We start from the raw sequence: 27692 nt of genomic DNA, 5'->3' as shown, positions 1-27692 counted from the left end.
TTATCTTAAGCAATTTTATTGGAAAAACAATTACACTTCGAGCACCAAAGCAAGAACCCTATTATCAATTCAGTAGGTCACGTCCCAAGGGAGGGAAAAAAAATGCGCTGAGCAAGCCTGGCAGACAGTCCACAATGTTGGGAATGTTCAGGCGGAGTGGACCGGGGTCCCGCAGTGTTTGTGCCATAAGTCGATGGCCTTGCTCACGATTGCATCCGAGCTGTCCTGGGGGATCTGTGAACAAGCAGACCAGACTCTGAAAGGCATGATTCTGACTTCAGGCTCTCTCTCATTCACTGTGGCATAAAACTCGTGTCCACTGTTGTTTTCGCTGCTTTTCAGAAAGTGATCGCATAGGCGGCTGCTGCCAGATGTGTGTCACGTGCCACCTGAGGCCACAGTGAGGAGTGTGGTGTCACCACACTTAGGTTCGAATCCTGTACTGCCCACTCCCTGCAGCGCCCTGGGCAGGTTACCTAAGCTCCCTGGGTTCAGATCCCTAGCTCTGAAATGGGGCAAATGATAGCCCCACTTCACAGGGTTATAGGAGGTAATTCACAAAAAAGTATTTAGCAGAGGCCCTGGCAGTGTGTGCCACTATTTATTACAATGAAGAGGGCTCTTTGATCCAACACACAATCACTGAGCACTTGTCTACCAGGCCACTGTTCAACTGTTAACACTGACTGATTAAAATAGATTTGGGGTCCAGTGAAAGTCAGTCAAGCCTAAGTCTATTTTGACCTCTTCTTGCCTGGTTAAGGGTATTCTAAGATATAAAGATAGGGAAAAACAGATTCATTCAAGACCTTTTTCAACATGCTCAAGTTTACACTTCAGCACATTAACAAATTCAACTGGGACTCCACCAGACATAGGAACAGAAATGAAAGGGCTTATTAGCAAAATCCCCAAGAACATTTCTTTTACACTAACAGGGATTGCTCACCGTAAAGCGACAGATCTCACCTCCCCCTCTCCTTACGGCCTCCTAGTGGTCACTCAGGTCCCAGGTACACATATTCATGGAGACAGACCTGCTGCTCAGACTAGTGACCCCCAAAGGATGTGGACTATAATCCACAGACCAAGCTGAAACTTACACTGGGGAAAAATCATTTCTTATAATGTAAAAATATACTATACTGTCTCTGAACCAATTTAATGCCATAGAAAAATCTGGCTTGGTAAACTGAATTCCTTTCTAGATTCAAAGTTCAAGTGAAACAAAGCACACTTACGTTTTCCAGAAACTTCGTTATCTTCTCTGCACTGTTCAGCGCCATTACTTTTATTTTAAAGGTTAAGAGAATTTCCACAGCTACAAAAACTAGTATCTTACAGGATCCACTTACAACTTTATCCCAAATCCTATGAAAGAAAGATGTAATCAAATTACAAGTCTGAAGTTGATGTTTACACCTAAACATCGCAAGTTTCAAAATTAAATCAAATTACATTTTCTTTTATGTACCATCGTCCCTCAGTATCCCCAGGGGAGTGGTTCATGGGCTCACTTGCTGTGGATACCAAGATCCGTGGAGGCTCAAGGCCCTTATACGCAGTCAGCCCCCTGCATCCACAGATCCCACAACCAAGGATTCAACCAGCCACAGTGTAAACACAGCCCAGGATCTGGGATCGGCTGAATCCACAGATGTGCAACCGTGGAGACAGATGGCTTACCGCATAAGCTTCAGAGAAGAGCTATGAGGACGCCGTCCTCCAGGAAGACATCCTCCAGTTAATACCCCAAAATTGACATTTTAGGGCAGGAAGGTCCTAAAACCAAAGCTTCAAGTTTACTAACATTCCATAATGCTAAGATAACCATTACATACTAAGGAACAAGAACAAAAGGGGGAATGAAATACGAAATTCAATTTCATTTTCCAGTAAATGCTTTAATTAAGGAGCTAGCTATTAAATATACTCTAAAATCATTGTTCTGATAACTCCAATAGCTCTTCCAGTCAGTATCATTCTCAATATGCTTACTAAGCATTGTCCTGTAATACTCTTTGTGTATTGCCTTTTTCCTCTAGTGTTAAGTCCTGGAGGGAGCAGGACGGGACTCCAAAATACCCGTAACACATCTGAAATTGATGCAAGAGCTGAGTCTGAGTCTCCAGTCTAGCCTTCAGCTAGTTTAATGATGTCATAAGAGGTCTAAGAAATAAACATTTTTCTCCAGGATCTGCTCCATTTCTGGAAAAGTCCACATCCATATATACCCCTGGAGACTACTTCAGACGTGAATATTCAACAGCATCTAACACATTGAGGGCCTTCCATTTCTCTAACCATATATCCTAACATTTTTAATATTTATTTTAATACTCAATATTTCTAACACTTCTAATTGTACATATAATAAGCAGAATCACCAGCTGCTATGTCAGCTGCTGGAGAAGTTACCATCAAATGACTGCATGGTTCTAAAGCAAATTTATATTCTGAGATGATCATGTTAAAAAAACAAAACAACAACAAAAACGGGGTTTTTCTGACTCTGCGCCTTCAGTCATATTTGAAAGAAACACTTGCCTCTGTAAGCTGGACTCGGGCAAGCACCCAGCGAAGCACTTCTTGAACCACAGCTCGTAGGGAAGTGTGGACACTGCACAGCAGGCCTTCAGGTGACTCAGCAGTCGGCTATCTTCCAGATTCAAGTATTGTTCAAAAGCCTTTGGCTAATGATCGAAGGAGAAGAGATTACTCACTTCCTGTGACTTAACATTACCATATCTTACAGGCTGTGATGAAAAAGTGTATGTGCTGACAGCAGGAAGTGCTAGGAAACAAAGCTGCAGACTCATTCAAGCCACTGGTGATACTGCAGTCTCCCAGGTCAGCACTAACTAACCAGAGTAACCAACTGGCCAGGACGGAGCCGGTTTTCTGAGGCAGTCCCCGGCTAAATGGAACAGCTAAGTCACGCTGGTGAGTCCTAACTGCGCTAAGCAGATTCAACAACCTAAGACTAAAGTCCAGAGCAAAAGTCAGTTGACTTGGGGAGCCAAGAAAGGTCCATGTGCTGGCTACTCCAGGGCAGGAGATTAACAGGTTCACAGAAAGGAGCAGGCTAAGGGCAAAGACACGGGGCGGGACTAAGGTGCAGAGAGGGAACCAGGGAGAGAGCAGGTGAGCAGGGCCCAGCAGTCACCAGTCACACCCCGCTGACCCCGTGGAGCACCCTGTGCACTCGGCAGGGAGGGTCAGACGACAGGCGCGTCTGGAGGAGGAGCGCTGTCCCCAGCAAGACGTGCACGAGAACTCCAGGGAGACGGGAAGAACACAGGGGAACAAAGCTCTGGGGTCCCATTTGGAGGCCTCTCCCACGGTAGGTTCCACGGCAGCCAACACCGGAAGACTGGGAGCTACCAGAGCTGGCTCCCAGACGGGACTGCTGCACTTACAGGGTCCTCTGGCAAAGCACAGACCCTACGGGTCAAACCCTCAGGCCTGTACTCTCCATCCAGAAGGACACAACCAGATCAATGTATCACCCATGCAAATGCAAATATTTTGTTGTTTTTAACTAAATATTGGGTTGGCCAAAAAGCTCATTCAGGCTTATGGAAAAACCCAAACTTTTCGGCCAACCTAGTATCTGCACCTCTGTACTTCCACCAAAGAGGCAATTCATGACCCTTACAGTGTCCACTGTAGCCAGACACTGTGCTCCATACAGGAAAGGGAGTAAAAGGTAAAGGCAGCATCCCTGCCTTCAAGGAGGTTCCAACCTGGTTGGGACAGACCTGCAAAGGGCTGACTACAACACGCTGCAATAAAGCTACAATGGGAATGAGCAGGAGACGCTGGGTACATCCAGGCGGAAATCTTAACCCAGAACCAGTTTCCCAGGAGAGCTGACGATTGAGCTGGCCCACGAAGCAGGGACATGACTTGGCTGGGCAAAAAGGGCCACAGAGTAGTATCTGATCCCGCTTAAAGGGTAAACAGCCCTACCAAAAAGAGCTTCTAAAAAAGAAAAAAGCCAAAAACTCTACAAGAGAAAATGCAAATGGCTCTAACCCATACAAAAAGATACTCAAGCTGGCTAGAACAAAATAAATGCAACCTAACTCTATCCTGAGGCATCTCTTCTCACCTATCAGGCTGGCAAGAACACATACCAGGTCAGCGAGGCTACAGGGAAACAGATGTCCACATCTGTTGGTCATGAGGATGCAAAAGGGTGGTATGAGTGCTGCAGAGGGGAGTCTGAAAAAACCCACTAAGTAACATGCCCTTACCCTGTGATCTAGTCAATTCATTGTTAGAGAGTCTATCCCCCAAATATACTGGCAAATATACTAAAGGATACACGCACAAAGCTATTCACCTGTAACACGGTATAAGAGCAAAAGACTGGAAACAGCTCAAATAGCCAACACTAACGGAAGGGCTGAATAAACTAGGATGGAGTGGTATGCAGCCATGAACAGGAATAAAGAATGTCTCTATATACTTACTACTCATGGCATAAGAAACCCCAGCATATATCAGGTTAAAAAAAAAGCTGGGGGAAGAGAAACGCACATCAGATGCCAGTGCTAAATCTAACAGGGTGAGTATAAATACATATCCATGTGTGCTTTTTTCTTTCAGTGGAAGATGACATTTACACTGAAATTTTGAGGACACAGCAAATGGTAGATGTGATAATTTTATCTTTGTGTGTATGCGAAGTTGCTTCAGTTGTGTCTGACTCCTTGTGACCCCGGGGACTGTAGCCTGCCAGGCTCCTCTGTCCATGGGACTTTCCAGGCAAGAACACTGGAGTGGGTTGCCATGCCCTCCCTCCAAGGAATCTTCCCGACCCAGGGACTGAACCCATGTTTCTCACGTATTGGCAGGCAGTTCTTTACCACCAGCGCCACCTGGGAAGCAGCCGATTTTATACTTTACTGTAAAACATTTAGGTTATTTCCAATATTTCCATGACCTTCGATTCTTACTTTAAGAAAATAAAGTGGCCTTCCCTGGTTGCTCAGTGGTAAAGAATTCACTTGCTAATGCAAGGGACACAGTTCGATCCCTGGTCTGGGAAGATTCCACATGCCACGAGGCAACTAAGCCCATACACCACAATGCTGCAACTTCTGAAGCCCACGCACCCTAGAGCCCATGCTCTGCAACCAGAGAAGCCGCCACAATGAGGAGCCTGCACACCGCAGCGAAGAGAGCCCCCGCTTACTGCAGCTAGTGAGAGCCTGTGTGTGCAGTAGCAAGACCCAGCCAGCCAGAAATAAACCTTTAAAAGAAAAGAAAGCACACCTCAACAAAAGGCAAAACCTGACAAGAGAGATTTAACCGACCCGAGAGGAATTTATACTAAACTTAAAAAGAGGCTGCTAATAGTGTTAAGAGAAAGAAAAAAACAACCCTCTCTTTAGGACAGCTTTTAAAAATTGTGTCAACGGCAAGGAGAAAAAAAAAAAACTCCCTTTAATGACTAAACACAGTTAAGATTGAGATGACTTAAGACAGTCTGATCTGAAGAGAGATTAACAGAGGTCTCCCACGTCACACCACTGAAACTGGCCTCCACTTTTCTTGGCAATCAGGGGCCTCATCAAAAAGACCTTCCAGAAGCTTGATGGAGAGGAAAGCTCTCCTCTCCTATAAATCAGAACACTACAACATAAAGGCGTCATTGCCAGAAATATTCTTTTGATGTCAAAAGTCTATCACTGCGCATCACATGCACATTTCCTCAGGGTTATGAAACAACATATGCTTTGTGATAACAAACTTGGTAAAAACCACAAAAACCCGAAAAGATGACAGACAAGATTACAGAAACTCTAACAAAAAGCTGGGCAGAAGAGATCTAGTATACAACAACAACAAAAATTTTAAGCTAGATTTAACAAGGTTTAACTAAAGAACATTTTAAAAAACCTGACTTTAAGCATTAAGTTGGGACTTCCATGATGGTCCAGCGGCTAAGACTGCACTTCCAATGCAGGGGGCCAGGGTTCAATCCCTGGTCAGGGAACTAGAATCACACATGCCACAACCAACACCTGGCATAGCCAAATAATTTTTTAAAAAATAAATGAAAGAAAATTTATGTATAGAAACAATGCAATAACATTAACAAACTAAGGAGAAAAAGCATATAAGCACATAAATAAGGGCAGGGGGGGAAATGGTATGAAAATATCTCCTAAAAAGCTCTAAAAGACCCCATAACCCCACAACTAAAGACCCTGCACAGCCAAATACATAAATTTTTAAAAAATATTAAAAGTTTTTTTAAGTCACTTGATGGCTGCATGAAATAGCAACACAAAGGAAATGTAGCTTTTCTTATATTAATATGTTCCGAACTTTTAAAAACAACTTTTGCAACTATTAAAAACTATGTTCTAGACACAATAATGTACCTGTGAAAAATCCTTTTTTGCTGATAATGAAATTCAGGTTTAGGGAACATAAGGACACTGAGTATCTTGCTGATTTAAAAATTCTTTTCTTCACATATTACTGATTGGAGATAGTATCAATATGTCTTTTCTTATGCAAACCTCAGACACATCAATACGTTTTTAGAGGGTGACACAGAACTGTGGTGTTGGGGAAGACTCTTGAGAGTCCCGTGGACTGCAAGGAGATCAAACCAGTCAATTCTAAAGAAAATCGACCCTGAATATTCATTGGAAGGTCCAATACTTTGATCACCTGATGTGAAGAGTCAACTCATTGGAAAAGACCCTGATGCTGGGAAAGATTGAGGGAAGGAGAAGGGGACAACAGAGGATGAGATGGTTGGATGGCATCACTGACTCAATGGACATGAGTTTGAGCAAACTCCAGGAGATGGTGAAGGACAGGGAAGCCTGGAGTGCTGCAGTTCATGGGGTCGCAAAGAGTCAGACACGACTGAGCAACTGAACTGATTAACACCACTGTGCAAAGCTGTTAGAGCTTAACCAGAGCAGGAAGGGGGAAGAGGGTAGTGGGGTGTTGCTAGCTGAAGTTGAGTTACATTCACCACAAAAGGAACAGTCATGTCTGCATCTCATACCAGTCACAAAGATTCAGTCCCTCACCAACTAAGGACTAAAATTTAAAATGTTCAAAAATTTTTAAAAGCTAGACGCTTTCTTAAAAAAAAAAATCTTGGGAGTTAGAAAGGCCTTTCCAACTAAGATACAAAAAAAAAGGAAATACTGATAAAACCAATAGTATCAAACCTTCATATCTTTATACAACAGGAAGAAATATTTTCAGAGAAAATGTTTATGTAAGTTAAACATTCAGCATATAGCGATAATTCTTACCCAAAAAGGAAAGATGCAAACAGAAAGGTAGACAAATATGACCAATAAACATACCTCCAAAGCTGCTTAGCTTCACTCAAAATTAAGGCAACGGAAATTAAAACGGGCTACCAGAGACATTACTTTGCCAACAAAGGTCTGTCTAGTCAAGGCTATGGTTTTTCCCGTGGTCATGTATGGATGTGAGAGTTGGACTGTGAAGAAAGCTGATCACCGAAGAAATGGTGCTTTTGAACGATGGTGTTGGAGAAGACTCTTGAGAGTCCCTTGGACTGCAAGGAGATCCAACCAGTCCATTCTAAAGGAGATCAGTCCTGGGTGTTCATTGGAAGGACTGATGCTAAAGCTGAAACTCCAATACTTTGGCCACCTCATGTGAAGAATTGACTCACTGGAAAAGACTCTGATTCTGGGAGGGATTGGGGGTGGGAGGAGAAGGGGACGACAGAGAATGAGATGGCTGGATGGCATCACCGACTCGATGGACATGAGTTTGAGTGAACTCCGGGAGTTGGTGATGGACAGGGAGGCCTGGCGTGCTGTGATTCATGGGATCACAAAGAGTCGGACATGACTGAGCAACTGAACTGAACTGAACCATTTCAGTATCAGGTCAGCAAAATTTTAAGAGATTGATACTATTAATTATTGGCAATGGGGTGGAAAACAGGAAATCTCAAACTGGTGGGGGAAGCAAACTTGGTACAACTTCTGGGTGAGTAACCTGGTAGCTAGCACATTTAAATATGCCTGTTGTGTTAGAGCATTTAACGTATAGGTAACCCACCCTAGAGAAACACACACACACACGGGAACATGTCATGTACACGGAGAGGGCTGTCATCATGGAGCCATTACACTAAATTAGGGCAAATTCTTAACAAAGACTATGAGAACATTTTCAGTTCAGTTGCTCAGTTGTGTCCGACTCTTTGCCACGCCATGAGTATTTTTTAAGTGGTTCTAAATGAGTGGTTCTCAACCCTAGCCTCATTTCAGAATCACTGAGTTTTAGAAAATTAGAATTCTGAGGCCCCACCCTGGGAGATTCTGATTTCACTGCTCTGGTCGTTGTTAAGAGCTCTCAGGTGGTACTAACAGGAAGTTGGGGTTGAAAACTACCCATGTGTAGTGACGTGGAAAACTTCAACACATGAAGTTTTAAAAAGAATCATAGGGCCGTATGAACAGTATAATACTTACATTAAAAAATTATATATGTAAAAATATGTATAAGACGTATACATACACACACGTGTCCATGGGTATGCACTCACACCCCCATCCACTCACACACCCATCCACTCTAATGCACATAAAATGATTTAGACAAGGGACTTCTGGATGGTTCAGGGGCTAAGAATCCACTCACCAATGCAGGGGACACAGGTTCAATCCCTGGTCCTCGAAGATTCCACATGCCACAGAGCAACCGAGCCTGGGACAAAACCGCTGAGCCAGTGCTATAGGGCCCAAGTGCCACAACTACGGAAGCCCGTGCTCCACAAGAAGAGAAGCCCCCACGATGAGATGTCCCAGCACTGCAACTAGAGAGGAGCCTCTGCTCGCCACAACTAGAGGAAGTCCAGGCACGGCAACGAAGACCGAGCACAGCCCAAAACATATTAAAAAAACAGTCTAGACGCACACACCCCAAGCTGGTGACAGTGTTTACACCTTAGAAAGTGGGGGACGGGGAAGCGTGGGACAGGTCGACGACAACTGCATTCATTATTTAATAATCCCAGAATGTATCTGTTACTTGTGTTCTTAAATATAATGAATTTTTTAAACAATCCATCAATATGCGATTGCATTCACTCCAATAATAAGAAAGGCTGATGAAACCGCAGTACAAGTTTGGACCTCCTGACTGAATTAGGCAGCTAACATTCCATTCACATATGCTCCAATGCCATGCTTTATTGAGATTAAGTGAAGTTAAGTTTTAAAATTCTAAGAATCGTACTTTACCTAATGGAAACACATAAAAAGCACTCCTGTTCAGGGCTCTGGGAGGCTGAGGGCTGAAGGGCCTGGCCCGCCGCAGGGGTAGAGCGGGGCTCCCATGCGGCCAGCCTGTGCCCCGCCCCTGACCCTGCAACCTGTACCGTGGTTACTGCTTTCAGCAGAATTTCCAAATGAGACAGTTCAATGACTTAAGAAAAGAGACTTGTTTCTATAAAATGAGAGAAATGGGGGGAAGCTGAGGAGAGAGAATGGCAAAGGACCCGAGACGAGGATGGCACAAGCGCTGGTTCTCCCGACCCCCCAGTCAGCGCGGCAGACCCCCGGCTGCCCAGCTCACATCCACTCCCCGCTCCTTCCCCAGGAACAGAGTCCCTGTTCCAATGTGAGACCACAGCGTGCCCAGCTCAAAACCAACCAACCACATTCCCCAGGCTCCCCTGCAAACCGGGCAACCTGGGGACACCCTCCTCACTAACAGTCATGCAGAACAGAAGTCTGTAAAGGGGGCAGGCTGGCTAGGCTTGGCACTTCTCCTCCCTTCCCTTCCCTTCCAAGCACAGATGTCAGGGCTGTCTCTCCAGCACCATCACGTGATCACGAGAGGACGGTCACCCCTAGGAGTGCTGGAGCAGGAAGATGGGGACCCGGGTCCCTGCACATACCACAGGGGTGGCCCAGCCCTGGGCTGCCTTGCCCCTGGACTTCTGCTTACATGAGAGAAGACAGTAAAGCTTCTACTGCTTGGGCTTCCCATTACACAAAGCCAAACTTAAACCTTAGTACTGAGTGGTAATTCTAGATAAGACAGAGAATACTATAGAGTCGGGGTGGGCAAGCTACAGCCTGCAGCGGCCAAATCCAGCCATGACCATGCATTTATGCATTTTGTGTGGCAATAGTGTGTGTGTATACGCTTGGTCGCTCAGTCGTGTCTGACTCTGTGACTCCATGGACTGTAGCCCTCCAGGCGTCTCTGTCCATGGGATTTTCCAGGGAAAACTACTGAAGTGGGTTGACCACCTCTTTCTCCAGGAGATCTTCCCAAGCCAGAGATCGAACCCGAGTCTCTTGCATCTCCTGCACTGGCAGGTGGATTCTTTACCACTGTGCCACCTGGAAAGCTGTGTGATTGCAGCAGACACACAGAGACCACCTGGCCCAGCAAGCTGGAGACGCTGACCCCCACCAGAGGGCCCGCTCGTCACTTAGCACCACCGGAGGGAAAGGCCTCTCCTGAGGACGCCCACCACCCCTGCTCAGCCCCGGCCCACGACAGCCGTGGCGTCACCCTCACCAGCTGGGGCAGAGCGTCCCGGTACTTGCTGTTCAGCTGGTTCACGAAGCACCGCGTGATCCAGTAACAGTCAACGCTGTCTTCCACCATCTCTTCCATAGCCTTAGCAATGGCAAGAAACACTTCATCTTCTGGCTCCTGAAAAAGTAATAATAACTCTCAAGGAGGAGGCAAAGAGAAAAACAGGATTCTTTAATAAAAATGAAGCCTTACTCCCTAAATTCTGAAGGAGCCAAAATAAGTCAGAGTGGGACCAAAAGCACCCACTCCACGACTAAAAAGACAACCGAGGGGAGAGGAGTAACCAGGGAATCTGAGACAGAGTTGCTTCTGAACACTTGGGCTTCAGGCTGAACATTCAAGGATTTCCCAGCTTCTAACATTAAGCCCAAAGAGTCAACATAAACCTGAAGCAAAGGACCGACTCTCCACCCAAAAGTATTCTCAGTGCTGGAGGAGAATTCCTTCCAAACAGATGTGATAAAACAGCACAAATAATAATTAGAGACAATTATTGTCAATACGATAATTTGCAAAAATGACCCCAAAAGGACTAATAAGCATTTTATTTCAAAGCATTCATACAAATCTTTAAATTTTTGCTCTATTTTTAAGCACTTATAAAGCTAAAACTGCCCCTAGAATCAGAATTTTAGGAATCAGAAGAATGGCATTTCTCAAACCGTGTGTCAACACTCAGAACATGAAAGTAAACCTTCAGGTCAATTTCAAAAGAAGTCTCATAAAAACTGGAATCCACTTGAAAAATCTGTTTTCAATCACTGCACCTTATACCAAAAGCTTTACGTTTTCATCTAGGATTTAACAGCTAAAGGATTTTAACACTAAAAAGAAAAAGTTTCTTTCTACTCCTGTAAGAAGTCCCAAGTTAAATCAAACTTCCTATTTTCAAAGAAAAATCGCATTTTAGGCCTCCTTTCCACTTATTAACTTTCCACAACATGCTGAGAACAGCAGAAAGGCTCCTTTCTGGACTCCCGCCTGGCCCTGGGCTCCGTGCTCCTGAACCCAGCAGCTCAACGCTGCTCCCAGCTACTCTGAGATACAGCTAAGAGGACCGGCGCCCTTCAGCTGAAGTCAGCTTCTGTGCTCCCAGCCATGGGCACAGCACTGCTACACAGTCTTATTAAAAGATAAGAAAAACACAGCTGGCTGGGGCTTGGAGGCCAAGGAGACACGAACCCAAAATGAACACTTGGGACAGCATGTCTGCCCAAGGCCACGGTAGAGGTGTCTGGGCCTCACGACTGGACAAACTAGAAACATTTAGACCTCGAGCTAATGGATAATCTAACCTAACTTCGTATATAGTTCAGGAATTTGTGTAGTACCAACAACCAACTGCATTTTGTCAATGAGAAATAAAATTTAAAGACGTTCAAGGGTTCCACCTATTTCCTGGGATGTTCTCTCTTGATAAACTTTATAAAAGTGAACAACCTAAGATCTGTCCATGGGACCTATGGCAACCTCAAAAAGTTAAAGAAAAAGGGACTTCCCTGGTGGTCCAGTGGCTAAGACTCTTGCTTCCGATGCAAGGGGCCTGGGTTTGATCCCTGGTTGGGGAATTAGATCCTACATGCTGCAACCAAGACTCAGCATAGCCAAATAAGTAAAAATAAATGTTTTAAAAAGAGAGAAAGAACAAGTCAAAGCTTCACACTGCTGTTAGCAAGTTGAAATCTACAACAAGCACGAAAAAAAATATAGAATAGCATAGTTTTCAGGCAAATCCCTATTCATAACAATTCACTCTGTTTTAGCCAAAAGTTAAAATGCCTATGTGAATTGCAGCCAAAACCCAAGAGCTGTAGTCATCACTTTGCCTGCCCTCCTCCACTTCCCCCTTTTTTTCCCTTTATAAACCATAAGCAATCCTAGTAACTAGAGCGAGCAGTCTGTCAAAGATCAAGCCTACAAAGGAGTCTGGAGCCTGTGAAGCTGAGGCCAAGAGGCAGTCAGTGACCACGAGGCCTCTGGGGCCTGCAGGCTGGGCCAAAGATGTGACTGACCATGTTGGTTACAGACAGAGGAACGAGCAAAGAAATAAATACAAATAAGAGGTTTCCATTAGCTTCGCTGTAACTGCCAGAGAAGGAAGCTGCGAGTATAGAAAGGGTGAGAGCAGGAATGAACTTGCGCTCACTGGCAGTATTAGCACTAACATTAATTAACTGGCGTTAATTAGCATTAGCGGCTTTAAATACAGTGATAAGCATGTGCGCGTACATCTCCCAGCTCTGTCTGCTGAGGGAGCCTACAAGCAATGACGCACCAAGGACAGTGAGCGCATCAAGCCCCCCATTCTCGGTTTCTAATGACTTTTAAAAATTAAAATAAAAAGATAAAAGAATGATTATTCCAGGTTTGGGGAATAGCATAAGATGAACCTGGAGTATCTTTTTGTTCCAGAAAGTAAGGAAGTGCTCAAAATGATGGGAACTTGTCCAGACGACACAGAAGTCGGCCTGAAGCGGCTCCCACTAGCCCAATCTGGGACAACTTTAACATCAAAATAGTGGCAGTAATGACTTATCGGCCACTGAATAAAAGAGAAACCTATAAATCCATACTGAGAAAAGAGAAGGGAAAACTCTTCCTTATCAAAAAACCATCTAATAAATGCAGAAGGAATGAAGGAGTCAGAAGGTCACCATCTGGCAATCAGCAGAGTGAAAACTATTTAAGGATTGATATTTACACAGCCTCAAAGTACCTCCCGGACAAGTTAGTTATTAATTACAAAGAGGAAAAAAAAGCAACCATGCAGAAGCCTCCCAGACATCACCTTAACCAAGTGATCAAAGCAGCAAAAGCAGTATCACAACTTCTGTGGTTTCCCTTCCAAAAATTCACAACTAGACTTCAGTCATGAGGAAATAAATGAGAAACCCAATGAGAAACACCACTGGCCAGTACTCTTCAAAGCTGCCAAGGTCATGAAAGACGGAACAAGACTGAGGGGCCGATCCAGGCTGAAGGCAACCAAGAGTGAGTGTAACGCGAGATCCCAGACCGGGTCGTGGACCAGAGAAAGGACGCTGGTGTGACAGTCAGCAAAATTTCCGAAACAGCCACAGATTAGGTCACGGCAGGGAATGAATGCTGGCTTTCTGCATTCGATAAATAACCAGAGTACACCTGAGACCTAACATTGGAGGCTGCTAGTGAAGGTAAATGGAAACCCTGCTCTTTACGTAAGTTTCCTCTACATCTAAAATGACTTTAAACTGAAAAGTTCAAACATAAGGAAATTTTTAAAAAATCATCAACAAATGGGAGAACTAGTGGTAAAACTAGTGATACATTCTGAACCAAAACTTTTATTGTTTATGATAAAGGGCATTATTGGGACAGCTGGTCAAGTGGAAATGGAGTGAAGATTAGATGTTAGTACTGTATCAATGTCAGCTTCTTGGTCTTGATGACAGAACTATGGTCACCAAGGGAGGCGTTCTCATCTTTAGCAAGCATATACTGCAAGAATCTGAAATAATGGGATGCCACGTTTACATCTTATTCTCAAGTACTTTGGGGAAAAAACAGGTATACATATATAGGAAAAATGACAAAGCAAATGTGGTAAAATGTTAATGACTAGGGACCTGTGATAAAGGTTAAATGGGAATTCTTGGTATTAATCTTGCAACTTTTCTGTAGCTTTGAAATTACTTCAAAATAAAATTTTAAAAAATTAGGGAGACTGGGTTAGACTGTATAGGGCTATGCTTTTATTCTACAAAGAAGAGCCACTGAAAGGTTCTAAGGCAAAACATGACGCCACCGAAGGCTGGCCAATGGAGCAGTCGAGAGTTAAGCCAAGGGTCAAACAAAAGCACCACTGACCAGTGGAAACGAGGGACTTCGAGGCAACTTCCCAGACTCCAGTCGGTGCATGTAGAGATAGACTTCAATCTGAGGGGTGGCATCACTGATGAAGCGGATGACTTCCAAGGCGTGAAGGACATCCGAGTACTGCTCCTTGCGATACATCATCACCTGGGCATGGGACTCATGGTGTGGAGGCAAGATTCCTATAGAGACCCGGGATTGGGGAGGGGGAATAGAGACGTAAAATACTGAGGCACCAATCTGGACCCTCCTCTATGAAAGAATCCTGTGAGATGCTGCCCACCACAATTAGAGTAGAACTCACAAGTATTTAGTTACTATGTACATTGTTTTAGAAATTTACTTTATAAATTTTAAATATCAATACAATCAATATTTGGATGGCAACTGCATCACTGATATCAATGAGAAATGAAATGACATCATCAACTCAGTTTAGTCGCCCAGTCATGTCCAGCTCTATGCAACCCCATGGACTGCAGCACGCCAGGCTTCCCTGTCCATCACCAACTCCCAGAGCTTACTCAAACTCATGTCCATCAAGTTGGTGATGCCATCCAACCATTTCATCCTCTGTAATTCCCTTCTCCTCCCACCTTTAATCTTTCCCAGCAACAGGGTCTTTTCCAATCAGTCAGTTCTTTGAATCAGGTGGCCAAAGTATTGGAGTTTCAGCTTCAACGTCAGTCCTTCCAATGAATACCCAGGACTGATCTCCTTTAGGACTGACTGGTTTGATGTCCTTGCAGTCCAAGGGACTCTCAACAGTCTTCTCCAACACCACAGTTCAAATGCATCAATTCTTTGGTGCTCAGCTTTCTTCACAATCCAACTCTCACATCCATACATAACTACTGGAAAAACCATAGCTTTGACTAGATGGACCTTTGTTGGTAAAGTAATGTCCCTGCTTTTTAATATGCTGTCTAGGTTGGTCACAGACAAGGAGGCAAGCAACTTTTAATTTCAGGGCTGCAGTCACCATCTGCAGTGATTTTGGAGCCCCTGCAAGAATAGTCTCTCACTGTTTCATTGTTTCCCCATCTATATGCCATGAAGTGATGGGACCAGATGCCATGATCTTAGTTTTCTGAATGTTGAGTTTTAAGCTAACATTTTCACTCTCCTCTTTCATTTGCATCAAGAGGCTCTTTAGTTCTTCTTCACTTTCTGCCATAAGGGTGGTGTCATCTGCATATCTGAGGTTATTGATATTTCTTCTAGCAGTCTTGATCCCAGCTTGTGCTTCATCTAGCTTGGCATTTCACATGATGTACTCTGCATATAAGTTAAATAAGCAGGGTGACAATACAAAGCCTTTACGTACTCCTTTCCCTATTTGGAACCAGTCTATTGTTCCACGTCTGGTTCTAACTATTGGTTCCTGACCTGCATCCGGATTTCTCAGGAGGCAGGTCAGGTGGGCTGGTATGCCCATCTCTTTACGAATTTTCCAGTTTGTTGTGATCCACAGAGTCAAAGGCTTTGTCATAGTCAATAAAGCAGATGTTTTCCTGGAACTCTCTTGCTTTCTCAATGATCCAATGGATGTTGGCAATTTGATCTCCGGTTCTTCGGCCTTTTCTAAATCCAGCTCGAACATCTAGAAGTTCATGGTTCACATACTGTTGAGGCCTGGCTTGGAGAATTTTGAGCATTACTTTGCTAGTGTGTGAGATGAGTGCAATTGTGTGGTAGTTTGAGCATTCTTTGCAATTGCCTTTCTTTGGGATTGGAATGAAAACTGACCTTTTCCAGTCCTTTGGCCACTACTGAGTTTTCCAAATTTGCTGGCATGTTGAGCGCAGCACTTTCACAGCATCATCTTTTAGAATTTGAAATAGCTCAACTGGAATTCCATCACTTCCACTAGCTTTGTTCGTAGTGATGCTTCCTAAGGCCCACTTGACTGTGCATTCCAGGATGTCTGCCTCTAGGTGAGGGATCACACCACTGTGGTCATCCGGGTCATGAAGATCTTTTTTGTCCAGTTCTGTGTATTCTTGCCACCTCTTCTTACATCTTCTGCTTCTGTCAGGCCCACACCATTTCTGTCCTTTATTGTACCCATCTTTGCATGAAATGACTTCATAAAGCCTTTGAATAAATATGCCACATAAATTCAAGATAATTCATTATTGTAACTACTACGATTTAACTCAAGTTTACGGTTGTCATCCTGGGGCCACCTTTATCTCCTAGAAGCCCTATCATCAGTTTCTGTGCTTGTCCCCTAATTGTCCCCCTCCACCCACAGTTCATATGTTGAAGCCCTAATCCCCAACAGGATCGTATTTGGAGGCAGGGCCTTTATGACATGATTAAGGTTAAACGGGGTCACAAGGTGAGGCCCTAATCCAATAGGGCTGGTGCCCTCACAGGAAAATGAAGAACACAGGAATTAGCATGCTCTCTGTCAAAAAGCAGAGACATCACTTTGCCAACAAAGGTCCGTCTAGTCAAAGCTATGGTTTTTCGAGTAGTCATGTATGGATGTGAGAGTTGGACTATAAAGAAAGCTGAGCGCCAAAGAATTGATGCTTTAGAACTGTGGTGTTGGAGAAGACTCTTAGTCTCTTGGACTGAAAGGAGATCAAACCAGTCAATCCTAAAGGAAATCAGTCCTGAATATTCACTGGAAGGACTGATGCTGAAACTGAAACTGCAATGCTTTGGCCACCTGATGCGAAGAGCTGACTCACTGGAAAAGACCCTGATGCTGGGAAAGACTGAGGGCAGAAGGAGAAGGGGACGACAGAGGATGAGATGGTTGGATGGCATCACCGACTCAATGGACATGAATTTGAGCAAGCTCCGGGAGTTGGTAAAGGCCAGGGAAACTTGGCGTGCTGCAATCCATGGGGTCACAAAGAGTCAGACACAACTGAGTGACTGAACTGAACTGTCTCTCTCTGCCATACAAAGACATAGCAAGAAGATGGCCACCTGCAAGCGAGGAGGTGACACTTCACCCAGGAACAAAATCAGCCAGCACCTTGGTCTTCGACTTCCCAGCCTCCACAACTGTGGGAATGTAAACTGTTGTTTAAGCCACTCACTCTGTGGTGTTTCAAGGCAGCCCTGGCTGACAAGCCCCCTTCATCTCAGAACCACCACCAACTGGTCAAATCCTTCCCTTTGCCAACAACTAAAACTTGCTCACAAAGTACCCTATCTTTACGAGAACAAAAACCTCCAATTTTCACTGATGAAGTGACCTTACATTTCGATGCCATTCCATATTCATTAACACATTTAGATTTTGGGGCAAGAACAAACAAAGGCATGGAGAAAACACGGAGGAAAGAGCAGCGGAAGGGCCTTCAGTCAGCCAGAACACCCGGACTCTCTCAGATGTCTCTCCCAGCATTTGTTTCCTCCTCTGCCAGAGGCAGGAAACGGGATGGTTACACATTTCCCCAAATGTCCTCCACAGAACATGAGCCCTTGAGGGCTCCATGATAAAAAGGGTACCAGAGTTGAACAGATTTGTGAAGTAGTAATCTCACACGCTAGTAAAGTCATGTTCAAAATTCTCCAAGCCAGGCTTCAGCAATATGTGAACCGTGAACTTCCAGATGTTCAAACAGGTTTTAGAAAAGGCAGAGGCACCAGAGATCAAACTGCCAACATCCGCTGGATCATGGAGAAAGCAAGAGAGTTCCAGAAAAACATCTATTTCTGCTTCATTGACTATGCCAAAGCCTTTGACTGTGTGGATCACAATAAACTGTGGAAAATTCTGAAAGAGATGGGAATACCAGACCACCTGACCTGCCACTTAAGAAACCTGTATGCAGGTCAGGAAGCAACAGTTAGAACTGGACATGGAACAACAGACTGGTTCCAAATAGGAAAAGGAGTGCATCAAGGTTGTATATTGTCACCCTGCTTATTTAACTTATATGCAGAGTACATCATGAGGAACGCTGGGCTGGAAGAAGCACAAGCTGGAATCAAGATTGCCAGGAGAAATATCAATAACCTCAAATATGCAGATGACACCACCCTTATGGCAGAAAGTGAAGAGGAACTCCAAGGCCTCTTGATGAAAGTGAAAGAGGAGAGTGAAAAGCTTGGCTTGAAGCTCAACATTCAGAAAACAAAGATCATGGCATCTGGTCCCATCACTTCATGGGAAATAGATGGGGAAACAGTGGAAACAGTGTCAGACTTTATATTTTTGGGCTCCAAAATCACTGCAGATGCTGATTACAGCCATGAAATTAAAAGACGCTTACTCCTTGGAAGGAAAGTTATGACCAACCTAGATAGCATATTAAAAAGCAGAGACATTACTTTGCCAACCAAGGTCCGCCTAGTCAAGGCTATGGTTTTTCCCGTGGTCATGTATGGATGTGAGAGTTGGACTGTGAAGAAAGCTGATCGCCCAAGAATTGATGCTTTTGAACTGTAGTGCTGGAGAAGACTCTTGAGAGTCCGCAGGGCTGCAAGGAGATCCAACCAGTCCATTCTAAAGGAGATCTGTCCTGGGTATTCATTGGAAGGACTGATGCTAAAGCTGAAACTCCAATACTTTGGCCATGTCATGCGACGAGTTGACTCACTGGAAAAAGAGTCTGATGCTGGGAGGGATTGGGGGCAGGAGGAGAAGGGGACGACAGAGAATGAGATGGCCGGATGGCATCACCGACTCGATGGACATGAGTTTGAGTGAACTCCAGGAGTTGGTGATGGACAGGGAGGCCCGGCATGCTGTGATTCATGGGGTCGCAAAGAGTCGGACACGACTGAGCGACTGAACTGAACAATGAATTTAAGGCTTTAAGTTTTGCTCTAAAGAAAAACATCTCTATTTACTCTGGCTTCACTAAACCTAAAGAAACTGTTTTACAGCACGAGCTCCAAACTCAAAGTTTCTGGGTTTGAATCTACAGTTACCTGGCTGGGTGAACCTCAGCAACTTACTTGCTCTTCCTGTGCCTCAGTTTCTCCACCGGAAGAATGGGAAGAGTTAACAATGTCACACAGTTGTAATGATGAATCAACAAATTAATATACATAAAACACTCGCACTACAGAGCACATACTGAGCTATATGTAAGTGTTAGCTAGTATTCCTGACGATGGAGCTCTCTTTGGTGCAAACAACCACAGATCCAGTATTCTAAAGAACATTCTGGGAAACGCAACTTGGATGAGCTTGATGATAGTTTAATGTGAGAACCAAAACTCCAACACAGCATGGCAGCTCTAAATCTCCAGGGCATTAACCTCAGGAACAAGGAAGACGGGACATCCCTGGTGGTCCAGTGGTTAAGAATTGCTTTCCAATGCAGGGAATGCGGGTTTGATCCCTGTTCGGTGAATTAAGATCCCACAAGCCGCAGGGCAGCTAAACCCTGCACCGTAACTAAAGAATAAGAAGACCTAACCTCTTGAGAGTCCCGTGGACTACAAGGAGATCTAGCCAGTCCATCCGAAACGAGATCAGTCCCGAGTGTTCGCTGGAAGGACTGATGCTGAAACTCCAATACTTTGGCCACCTGATTCGAAGAGCTGACTCATTGGAAAAAACCCTGATGCTGGGAAAGATTGAAGGCAGGAGGAGAAGGGGACAACAGAGGATGAGATGGTTGGATGTCATCACCAAATCAATGGATACGAGTTTGAATAAACTCCGGGAGTTGGTGATGGACAGGGAGGCCTGGTGTGCTATGGTCCACATGGTCACGAAGAATAGGACATGACTGAGCGACTGAACTGAACTAAACCTAATAAAGCAATCCAGGAAAAAAGAGGTGATGAGCAGCCCAACAGGCCTTGGCGCTCGGTTGCAAAGTATTACTGTCCATCTCACATGAATCCACAGGCATTACTGGTTAATAAGACACACTATTTCCCAGCAGAAATAAACACTACAGGCAGTACCACCTAAAAGGCACCCTTCAGTTCAGTTCAGTCGCTCAGTCGTGTCCGACTCTTTGCGACCCCATGAATCAGAGCACGCCAGGCCTCCCTGTCCATCACCAACTCCCGGAGTTCACTCAGACTCATGTCCATCGAGTTGGTGATGCCATCCAGCCATCTCATTCTCTGTCATCCCCGTCTCCTCCCACCCCCAATCCTTCCTAGCATCAGACTCTTTTCCAGTGAGTCAACTCGACGCATGAGGTGGCCAAAGTATTGGAGTTTCAGCTTTAGCATCAGTCCTTCCAATGAACACCAAGGATTGATCTCCTTTAGAATGGACTGGTTGGATCTCCTTGCTTAGAAGGCATTTATTTTGCTGGACACTGTAAACACTAAGATTTAAGAAATGCTCTGGGAAAAACAGATCTTTTTTACAAATTCTCTATGTTTTAACTGAACAGTGACCTATTAGAAATGTAAGTGTACAAAGACTGCCAAGATACACAACAGAAAAGGCACTGTGCAGTCAGTGGTCTCTAGCATGGCGTACATTCCCTCACCGCCTCCTCATTACATAATCAGACTTGGTTCTAAGGATTTTTCAAGTCCTGAAAATACAGTACATTGTGGAAAGAAAACGAGGTCTATAATCCAGTCTAACTTCAAAAGGCTTCTACAAACCTGAGCTCTGCCATTTACAGGCTACAACACCTCAGGAAAACTATTTAGCTTCAGTCTTTCTCCCCCATCGGTAAAACTGGAATATTAATACTTGCCTCACAAGGGAATTCCAGGAGGTAATGGATAGATATTTTGGTGTTAACAGGCTCAGAAATAACAGGAAAAAAAAAAAAGATCCTTGGCTCAGAAGGGATGCTGCCAGTCACTTCAGGCACCTAATATACTTTTTCTTTCACAAGAAACCAAGCAAGGTCATTTTTCCTTCTCTCTCAGCCATCCTCACTGGAAGTTATTTGTGCTTCAACAAAGTAAACACTCTCAAAGCAAACACTTCCTTTTTTGACTCTGACAGCACTCATTAGGAAGTTATACCTCTGCAGCTGAGAGTCACAGAATAACAAATCAACAGCTCAACCCTAGGAGTTAATTAACTCAATATTCTCATTTACAGATGCAAAAAAAAAAGAGAGAGAGAGAGAGGCCTAGTGGGGTCTTCAAGGTGACCCAGTTGAAAGTAAAGCTCAGACCAGTTCTCCTTTCTCCCGGCTCAATGCTCTTCCCATAACTTGTTTCAGGGAAACAAGTCTGCCTCACTGTCTCTTCTAATGCCCCTAAATCAGGGGTCCCCAACCTCCAGGCCGTGGACCCATACCTCCTGTCAGATCAGAGGCAGCATCCAATTAGAAATAAAGTGCACAATAAAAGTAATGTACTTGAATCATCCAGAAGCCAGCCTCCCTACCCCAGTCTGTGGAAAAAATTGTCTCCCATGAAACCAGTCCCTGGTGTCAAAAAGGCTGGGAACTGCTGCCCTGATGCTCTCAGAGTGACACTCAGGGCTCTGTGCTGAAGTCACCTTCTTCCAGAGTTTCTAAAATGAGTGGGGATTCAGGCTCTGAGGTAGTGCCCAGTAAACATCCTAAAAAAAAAATCCTGTTTCTGACTGATAAGATACCAGTGACCCCGTCAATTCAACATTTTTGAAGATAAAAGTTCCCAACTCTTGGGAATCATACCGAGAAGCACCTTCCAGACCAACGCACGGTACATGGATGGGAGAGGGAACCTCTGACTGAAAGTACAAAGTTTCTCGATATCTGGAGGAAGAAAAGAAAAAAAATTAGATGTCTTTCATGCTGATCACAATATGTAAAAATGCATTTTATCTTTTTAAAACTGAAATTCGAGTAAGCTATCTCTTCGGAGGAAGGTTGCTGCACAGTCAGCAAATCCAGAAAAGGCAACACTAGACTGATTTCCAGCCCAGGTGTTCCAACTAGCTATTCAAAAACAATCAGTGTTTCACAGTGGAGGAGATGTATTTTGCATATTTATTACTACATTCACCGTAACATCAGCGGTATTTACTATTTATAGAACTTATTTCATTTATTCACAGGGCAAGCTTGTTGGGTAGTTATTTTTTTAAAGATGCAGAAGCTGAAGCTCAGAGAAGATTAAGTGACTGGACTGAGTTAACATGGCTGGCAAGGAGCACAGTCAGCCTGCCAACCCCCATACTCACCAATCAACCACATTCAACCACATCTTGCACCTCAATTCCCCTACTTGTCAAGTGAGAATTGGAACACTTAAAAAAACACAGACAGAATAGTGAGGATCAAAGATCAGGTGGGAAATGTTTTTGAAACTTTAAAAACACTCTATGCATTTAAACTACTATTTTTAACTATGGTTCAGTTTATCCTACTTTAATTACACACGTTAAAGACCTTATTATGACTGGCTCAGAAGAAATAAAAATGTTAATCTATCATGCAGTCTCAGTATTGTCATAAAAGAAAATTACAGCAAGAGTTGCTACAAAGTTACCCAGAAGCTAGGATGACACCTCCAAAAATTAAGAAAATATATGGGTCTAATAAGAGAAAAAATAATACTAACTTAAGAGGCCTTTCAAAAAGGTATGACTCCAACTCAGTGAAGTATAAACTTGAAAAGTCCTTCAGTTCAGTTCAGTAGCTCAGTCGTGTCCGACTCTTTGTGACCCCATGAATCACAGCACGCCAGGCCTCCCTGTCCATCACCAACTCCCAGAGTTCACTCAAACTCATGTCCATTGAGTCGGTGATGCCATCCAGCCATCTCATTCTCGGTCGTCCCCTTCTCCTCCCGCCCCCAATCATTCCCAGCATCAGAGTCTTTTCCAGTGAGTCAACTTGTCGCATGAGGTGGCCAAAGTATTGGAGTTTCAGCTTTAGCATCAGTCCTTCCAATGAACACCCAGGATTGATCTCCTTTAGAATGGACTAGTTGGATCTCCTTGCAGTCCAAGGGATTCTCAAGAGTCTTCTCCAGCACCACAGTTCAAAAGCATCAATTCTTGGGCGATCAGCTTTCTTCACAGTCCAACTCTCACATCCATACATGACCACGGGAAAAACCATAGCCTTGACTAGACGGACCTTTGTTGGCAAAGTAATGTCTCTGCTTTTTAATATACTATCTAGGTTGGTCATAACTTTCCTTCCAAGGAGTAAGCATCTTTAAATTTCATGGCTGCAATCAGCATCCGCAGTGATTTTGGAGCCCAAAAAATAAAGTCCTTAGCTCCTCCCAAAATATACCATTCTCCTATCATTCTATCACTAAAATAAATATTCATATATTCAGCACGTAACATACCTTTGGAAATTTTTAACTTTTTTTTTTAAGTCTTTCTTAAATTTGGTACAATATTACTTCTGTTTTTTGTTTTCTTTTTTAAACATTTTGGTTTTTTGGCCACAAGGCACATGGAATCCTAACCCCCCAACCACGGATCAAACCCACAACCGGTGCATTGGAAGGCAAAATCTTAAGCACTGGACTACCATGCAAGCCACTGGGGAAGCCGACAAAAGGCAAGGGACTTTAGTCCTTGGACATCTTTTAAGTTAATACTTCAGAACATCTGGAATGACTGAGAACCAATAGGTTTAACTTATAAAACTCACCTAGACGGTCATCTTTTAGGAGAATTTCTAATGATTTCTTCTCTTCAACTCCACGAAACCCCACTTTTTCATAATATACTGAACGAAAGTTTCTCTGAGAGTCCTCAGTCATGTTTCATTCTTGGAGAGATAGAATAGGGAGTGAAAAAAAGTGAGCCTAGAAACAAAAAATAAGAATTGAGAAAAATTCCGTTATTTTCTCCAACTCTTCCATGAATCTGATACACTATGATAAATGGTCTGCCCTTGCATAGGACTCAATATTAAACCTTCCTGTTTACACAGCCCTAATACAACCTCACCTGTGCACCTTGGCCCAAAACCAAGATATAATACATAAGTCCCCCAAGCTGCTCAAACAGATGGCACAAGGTTCATTGCCTAGCATTCCAAAGTAACTTGGGAGAGAACCTAGCACAATGGTATATTTTGCAGCCATTAAACACGTTCAAAGAAAAAAGTGAAATAGAAGACAGACAAAATGTCACACAACGTGTATTACCAAATATACACAATTGGTTTTGTTTTTAAAACAGTATTTTTAAAAATTATTCTGAAATGTTAACAGTGGTTATCTTTAGGCAGCAGGATTCCAGATGATTTTAATTTTCTTTGGCTCAGCCATGTTTTCTAAAATGGGTGTTTTGTTCAACAAGAAACTAAGTTATAAAAAGAGTAAAAAAAAAAAAAAAAAGAAAAACGTAAGTTCCTCACTTATTTTTCCTTTAAACACAATTCTATCTAATGTAATTGTCAAAATTTAAAACCCACAACAGATTAAGCATTAAATTACAAACCACAAGTGGGGGGGGGGAATGTAGCCTGGTTGACAAGCGATTCCAGAGTTGGAGACAAAATAACTTAAAATCTGACATTAGAACTCAAAAAGTCCAGGGGTCTCCAGGTTCTTCCACAATAACCTTCAGTAGATTGACGTCATCAAGAAATGGTCAAATTAGGTTTGTGTTTTAAGAACAGAGTGGATGTAACACAGTTTCCAAAACGTGTAGCACTGCACGACCCAAATGCTTAAAGCACTGGTGCAAATAATATAACCCTCAGGTTTTAAAAATTTTGAGATGTGACCAGAGGAGGGTTGAATTGCTAGACAGCCAAGTTCTTCCTAACTGACAAGATACCCACTGAGTCGCCTGGGGCACAGTAAAAAATAGAATTCCTTTATATTGCGCTTCCCAGGAGGCGCTAAACAAACAAACAAACCCGCCTCCCAATGCAGATGTAAGAGATGAAGGTTCGATCCCTGGGTCTGGAAGCTCCCCTGCAGAAGGAAACAGCAACCCACTCCAGTGTTCGTGCCTGGAGAATCCCCTGGCAGGCGACAGGCCACAGGGTCGCACAGAATCGGACACGGTTGAAGCAACTTGGCATGCGCGCAAATTGAGGAAGTCTAAATGGCTCTGAGCTTTTAAGACTAAATGAATGTTTTTTAAGAGCAGAATTCCAAGGCATTAAAACGCTACACGAGGTGGGATTTATTGAAAAGCAGTATCCAAACAGCTGCAAGGCGATCCGGTGCCTGCCATCTAAGGACCCCCATCTTCCGGCTGCCATGCAACAGCGAACGCGTCCTCCGGGAAGAAATAATTTTTAAGATTCCTTCGCGCCCACGAGCGCCCACCTGACAGGAGATGAAAGAAACACACCCTAGGCCAAGACCGCGGGCCCCACTCTCCCTAACACGCTTCACCTCTAAGAGTAGGAAACCACGCCCGGGTTGAGACTTAAGCGGTCCGGGGAGCCCGCGGAAGCCAAGCCCGGCGCGCTGACTGGCCGACAGCCAAGCGGGCGACCTGAGGGGGCGGCCCCGATCAGCCCGGCGGAGGGAGACGTCAGGAACGCCCGAGTCTGGGAGGCTAAACCCCAGCCGGCGCCGGCGGGCGTGACGTCACCTCGGCGTCAGGGGGCGGTGCCGAGAGTGCGCGTGCGCCGTTTGCCACCGCCGCTCCGGACGTGACGTCACCTCGGCGTCAGGGGGCGGTGCCGGGAGCGCGCATGCGCCGAGAGCACCACCGCCGCTCCTCCTACGTCTAATAGCTCAAGCCTCTCGCCCGCTACACCGTTCCTCGCCCCGGCACTCTCCTGTTCCCCCGACTCATTTCTAGTCCGGAGAATCTGGCGTCTGCCTTCCTCGCACTGTGCTGGTCGGTGCGTGCCGGGGATGCTTCTTTCCAACCCTGCCCTGGAGGTGATCGCAGAGCCCCCGGATGATGCTCCTTAATCTGTCTGCAGCGGCAGACCCCCTGCCTTGTCACCCCCTTCTTCCCTGTATCTGGAAATAAAATGACCCACCAAATGAGACGTGCAAAGCAGCTTCCTGAGAATTTGCTGTACGAGAGAGTCGTCACCACTGCCGCTTCTCTTTTGGCAGAAACACAAAGGCAGGAGGGGAAGGCTCCAGGTGTGCTCTCGTTGGAAGCTGTAGGCACGGGGAGCTGCAAGTAGATGAGAAGCCGGGCCTCCTGTGTGATCCCCGTTAGCCACGCCTTGCTTTCCCTGGTTAGTACTAAATTGAAAGCAAGGATACAGATTAGGGAAGCTGTAAGTTACTAATCAAGCCCAGGTCAGTTAATCAACAGTAGCTGTTGTTAAGCTTCCTGGGTTGTAAGGAAAGCTACCAGTCAGGCTGACTTCCTAGGGTTGTTTTAGTTAAGGGGCTAGTTTTCTAGGCAGGTTGTGGGTTCCTTCTGGTTTTAAATATGGTGGACCACGGTCTGTATATTCTGCCTCTCAGATAAAACACTATAAAAATGAATTCTATGAAAAATGAAGTTTAATAAACAAGGTAAACTAAAGCCAACGTTTTAGACTCCACAGACAAAATTACTCTTTAATATAGCTCTTAAAGTTCATGAACACTTTCTCTGCTTACCTTGTCACAGTCCAGCACTGGTTTCCAGGACACCCCTGTAAGCAGCACCCGCTGAGTGGGTTTTTAAACTGGGTTTGAGAAGAAGTGTTACCGAGCCAGGTTTGTTTTGCTCAATACTCAGCAAGCCAAACGCTGAAACACCAAGGTGTGCAGCTGGGAGAGGGAGCACCAGTCTCAAACTGCTTCCCTGCAGACAGGAGGCTTGGAGTGCCTGGGGGCTAAAAATATAAAGAGGCAAGGTGGACTGAGGCGTGGGGAACATAGGGAAAGGTGATTGGGAAAAGGTGTGGGATGGTCATTCTGCCCAGGTGTAATTAAGCTATGGGCCTTTGCACGTTCAAAAGATCACAGGGCAGACACTCACACATGCCCAGTTGGAGGGTCGGTGGTCCCATCCAGTCTTAACCAGCTCAGCTCAAAGTAGACACAGCTGCCTCCAAGTTCCTGCAAAACAACTCGGGCAAACATCTTACTGTTACAACACAAGTCAGTGTGCCCAACAGTACACAGTGAGGCCAGGCAATACAGAAATCTTAGTGTTTGAAGCAGAGAAAGGTTTATTGCAGGGCCGTGCAAAGAGACAGGTGGCTCATACCTTAAAAAGCGCTTTTGGAGGGAAGGTGAGGGAGGAACGCGGCTCGTTGTGGAAAACTTGCTGTGGGATCCTTTGTTCCTACAGTTGTCCATGTAGGTCAGGTCTCGATGTTTCTTAAGCCTCTATCAGGTACTTAACAAAAGTCATCCTGTCCTACAACTTTTTATCTAAAGGTATAACACTTTTAAAGGTAAAAAGACCCATAAGTTAAGCAGCATCATTACCCTGCATTTTACTTGTTCAAGGCCCCAAGTCTCCACTT

General features: G+C 44.5%; 1 protein-coding gene across 6 annotated transcripts; it reads right to left on the bottom strand.

Annotated features, from left to right (window-relative positions):
- Positions 1–26462, bottom strand: TBC1D7 (TBC1 domain family member 7). Of its 6 annotated transcripts, none has more exons than XM_055406592.2 (8): positions 26256–26462; positions 23946–24102; positions 22005–22085; positions 14428–14615; positions 10561–10698; positions 2548–2693; positions 1242–1371; positions 1–234 (listed from the first exon to the last, which is right to left on the bottom strand). In XM_055406592.2, the coding sequence occupies exons 2-8, from the start codon at positions 24055–24057 to the stop codon at positions 148–150; spliced, it is 882 nt and encodes a 293-aa protein (XP_055262567.1). In that variant the 5' UTR covers positions 24058–24102; positions 26256–26462; the 3' UTR covers positions 1–147. The 6 variants fall into 6 exon arrangements, with proteins under 6 accessions (XP_055262567.1, XP_055262569.1, XP_055262566.1 ...); XM_055406594.2 differs by lacking the exon at positions 26256–26462 and adding an exon at positions 25585–25842; XM_055406591.2 differs by lacking the exon at positions 26256–26462 and adding an exon at positions 25654–25841.
- Positions 26463–27692: the final 1230 nt, after the last annotated feature.

The sequence above is a fragment of the Moschus berezovskii genome, chromosome 23 (genome assembly GCF_049115385.1).
Source record: "Moschus berezovskii isolate FMDL1 chromosome 23, NW_MosBer_1.0, whole genome shotgun sequence".
Lineage (NCBI taxonomy): Eukaryota > Metazoa > Chordata > Mammalia > Artiodactyla > Moschidae > Moschus > Moschus berezovskii.
Note: the sequence above shows the minus strand (reverse complement) of the source record. Positions and strands in the feature narration are given on the sequence as shown.

What these genes read in the sequence shown, in the direction of transcription:
- TBC1D7 (XM_055406592.2), bottom strand. Translation starts at nt 24,057, where the DNA reads ATGACTGAGGACTCTCAGAGAAACTTTCGTTCAGTATATTATGAAAAA. An exon ending in CCCGAGTCCAGCTTACAGAG is followed by an intron (nt 1,372 to 2,547) that starts GCAAGTGTTTCT and finishes TTTCTTTCATAG; the next exon opens with GATTTGGGATAAAGTTGTAA. An exon ending in TAACGAAGTTTCTGGAAAAC is followed by an intron (nt 235 to 1,241) that starts GTAAGTGTGCTT and finishes GCTTGTTCACAG; the next exon opens with ATCCCCCAGGACAGCTCGGA.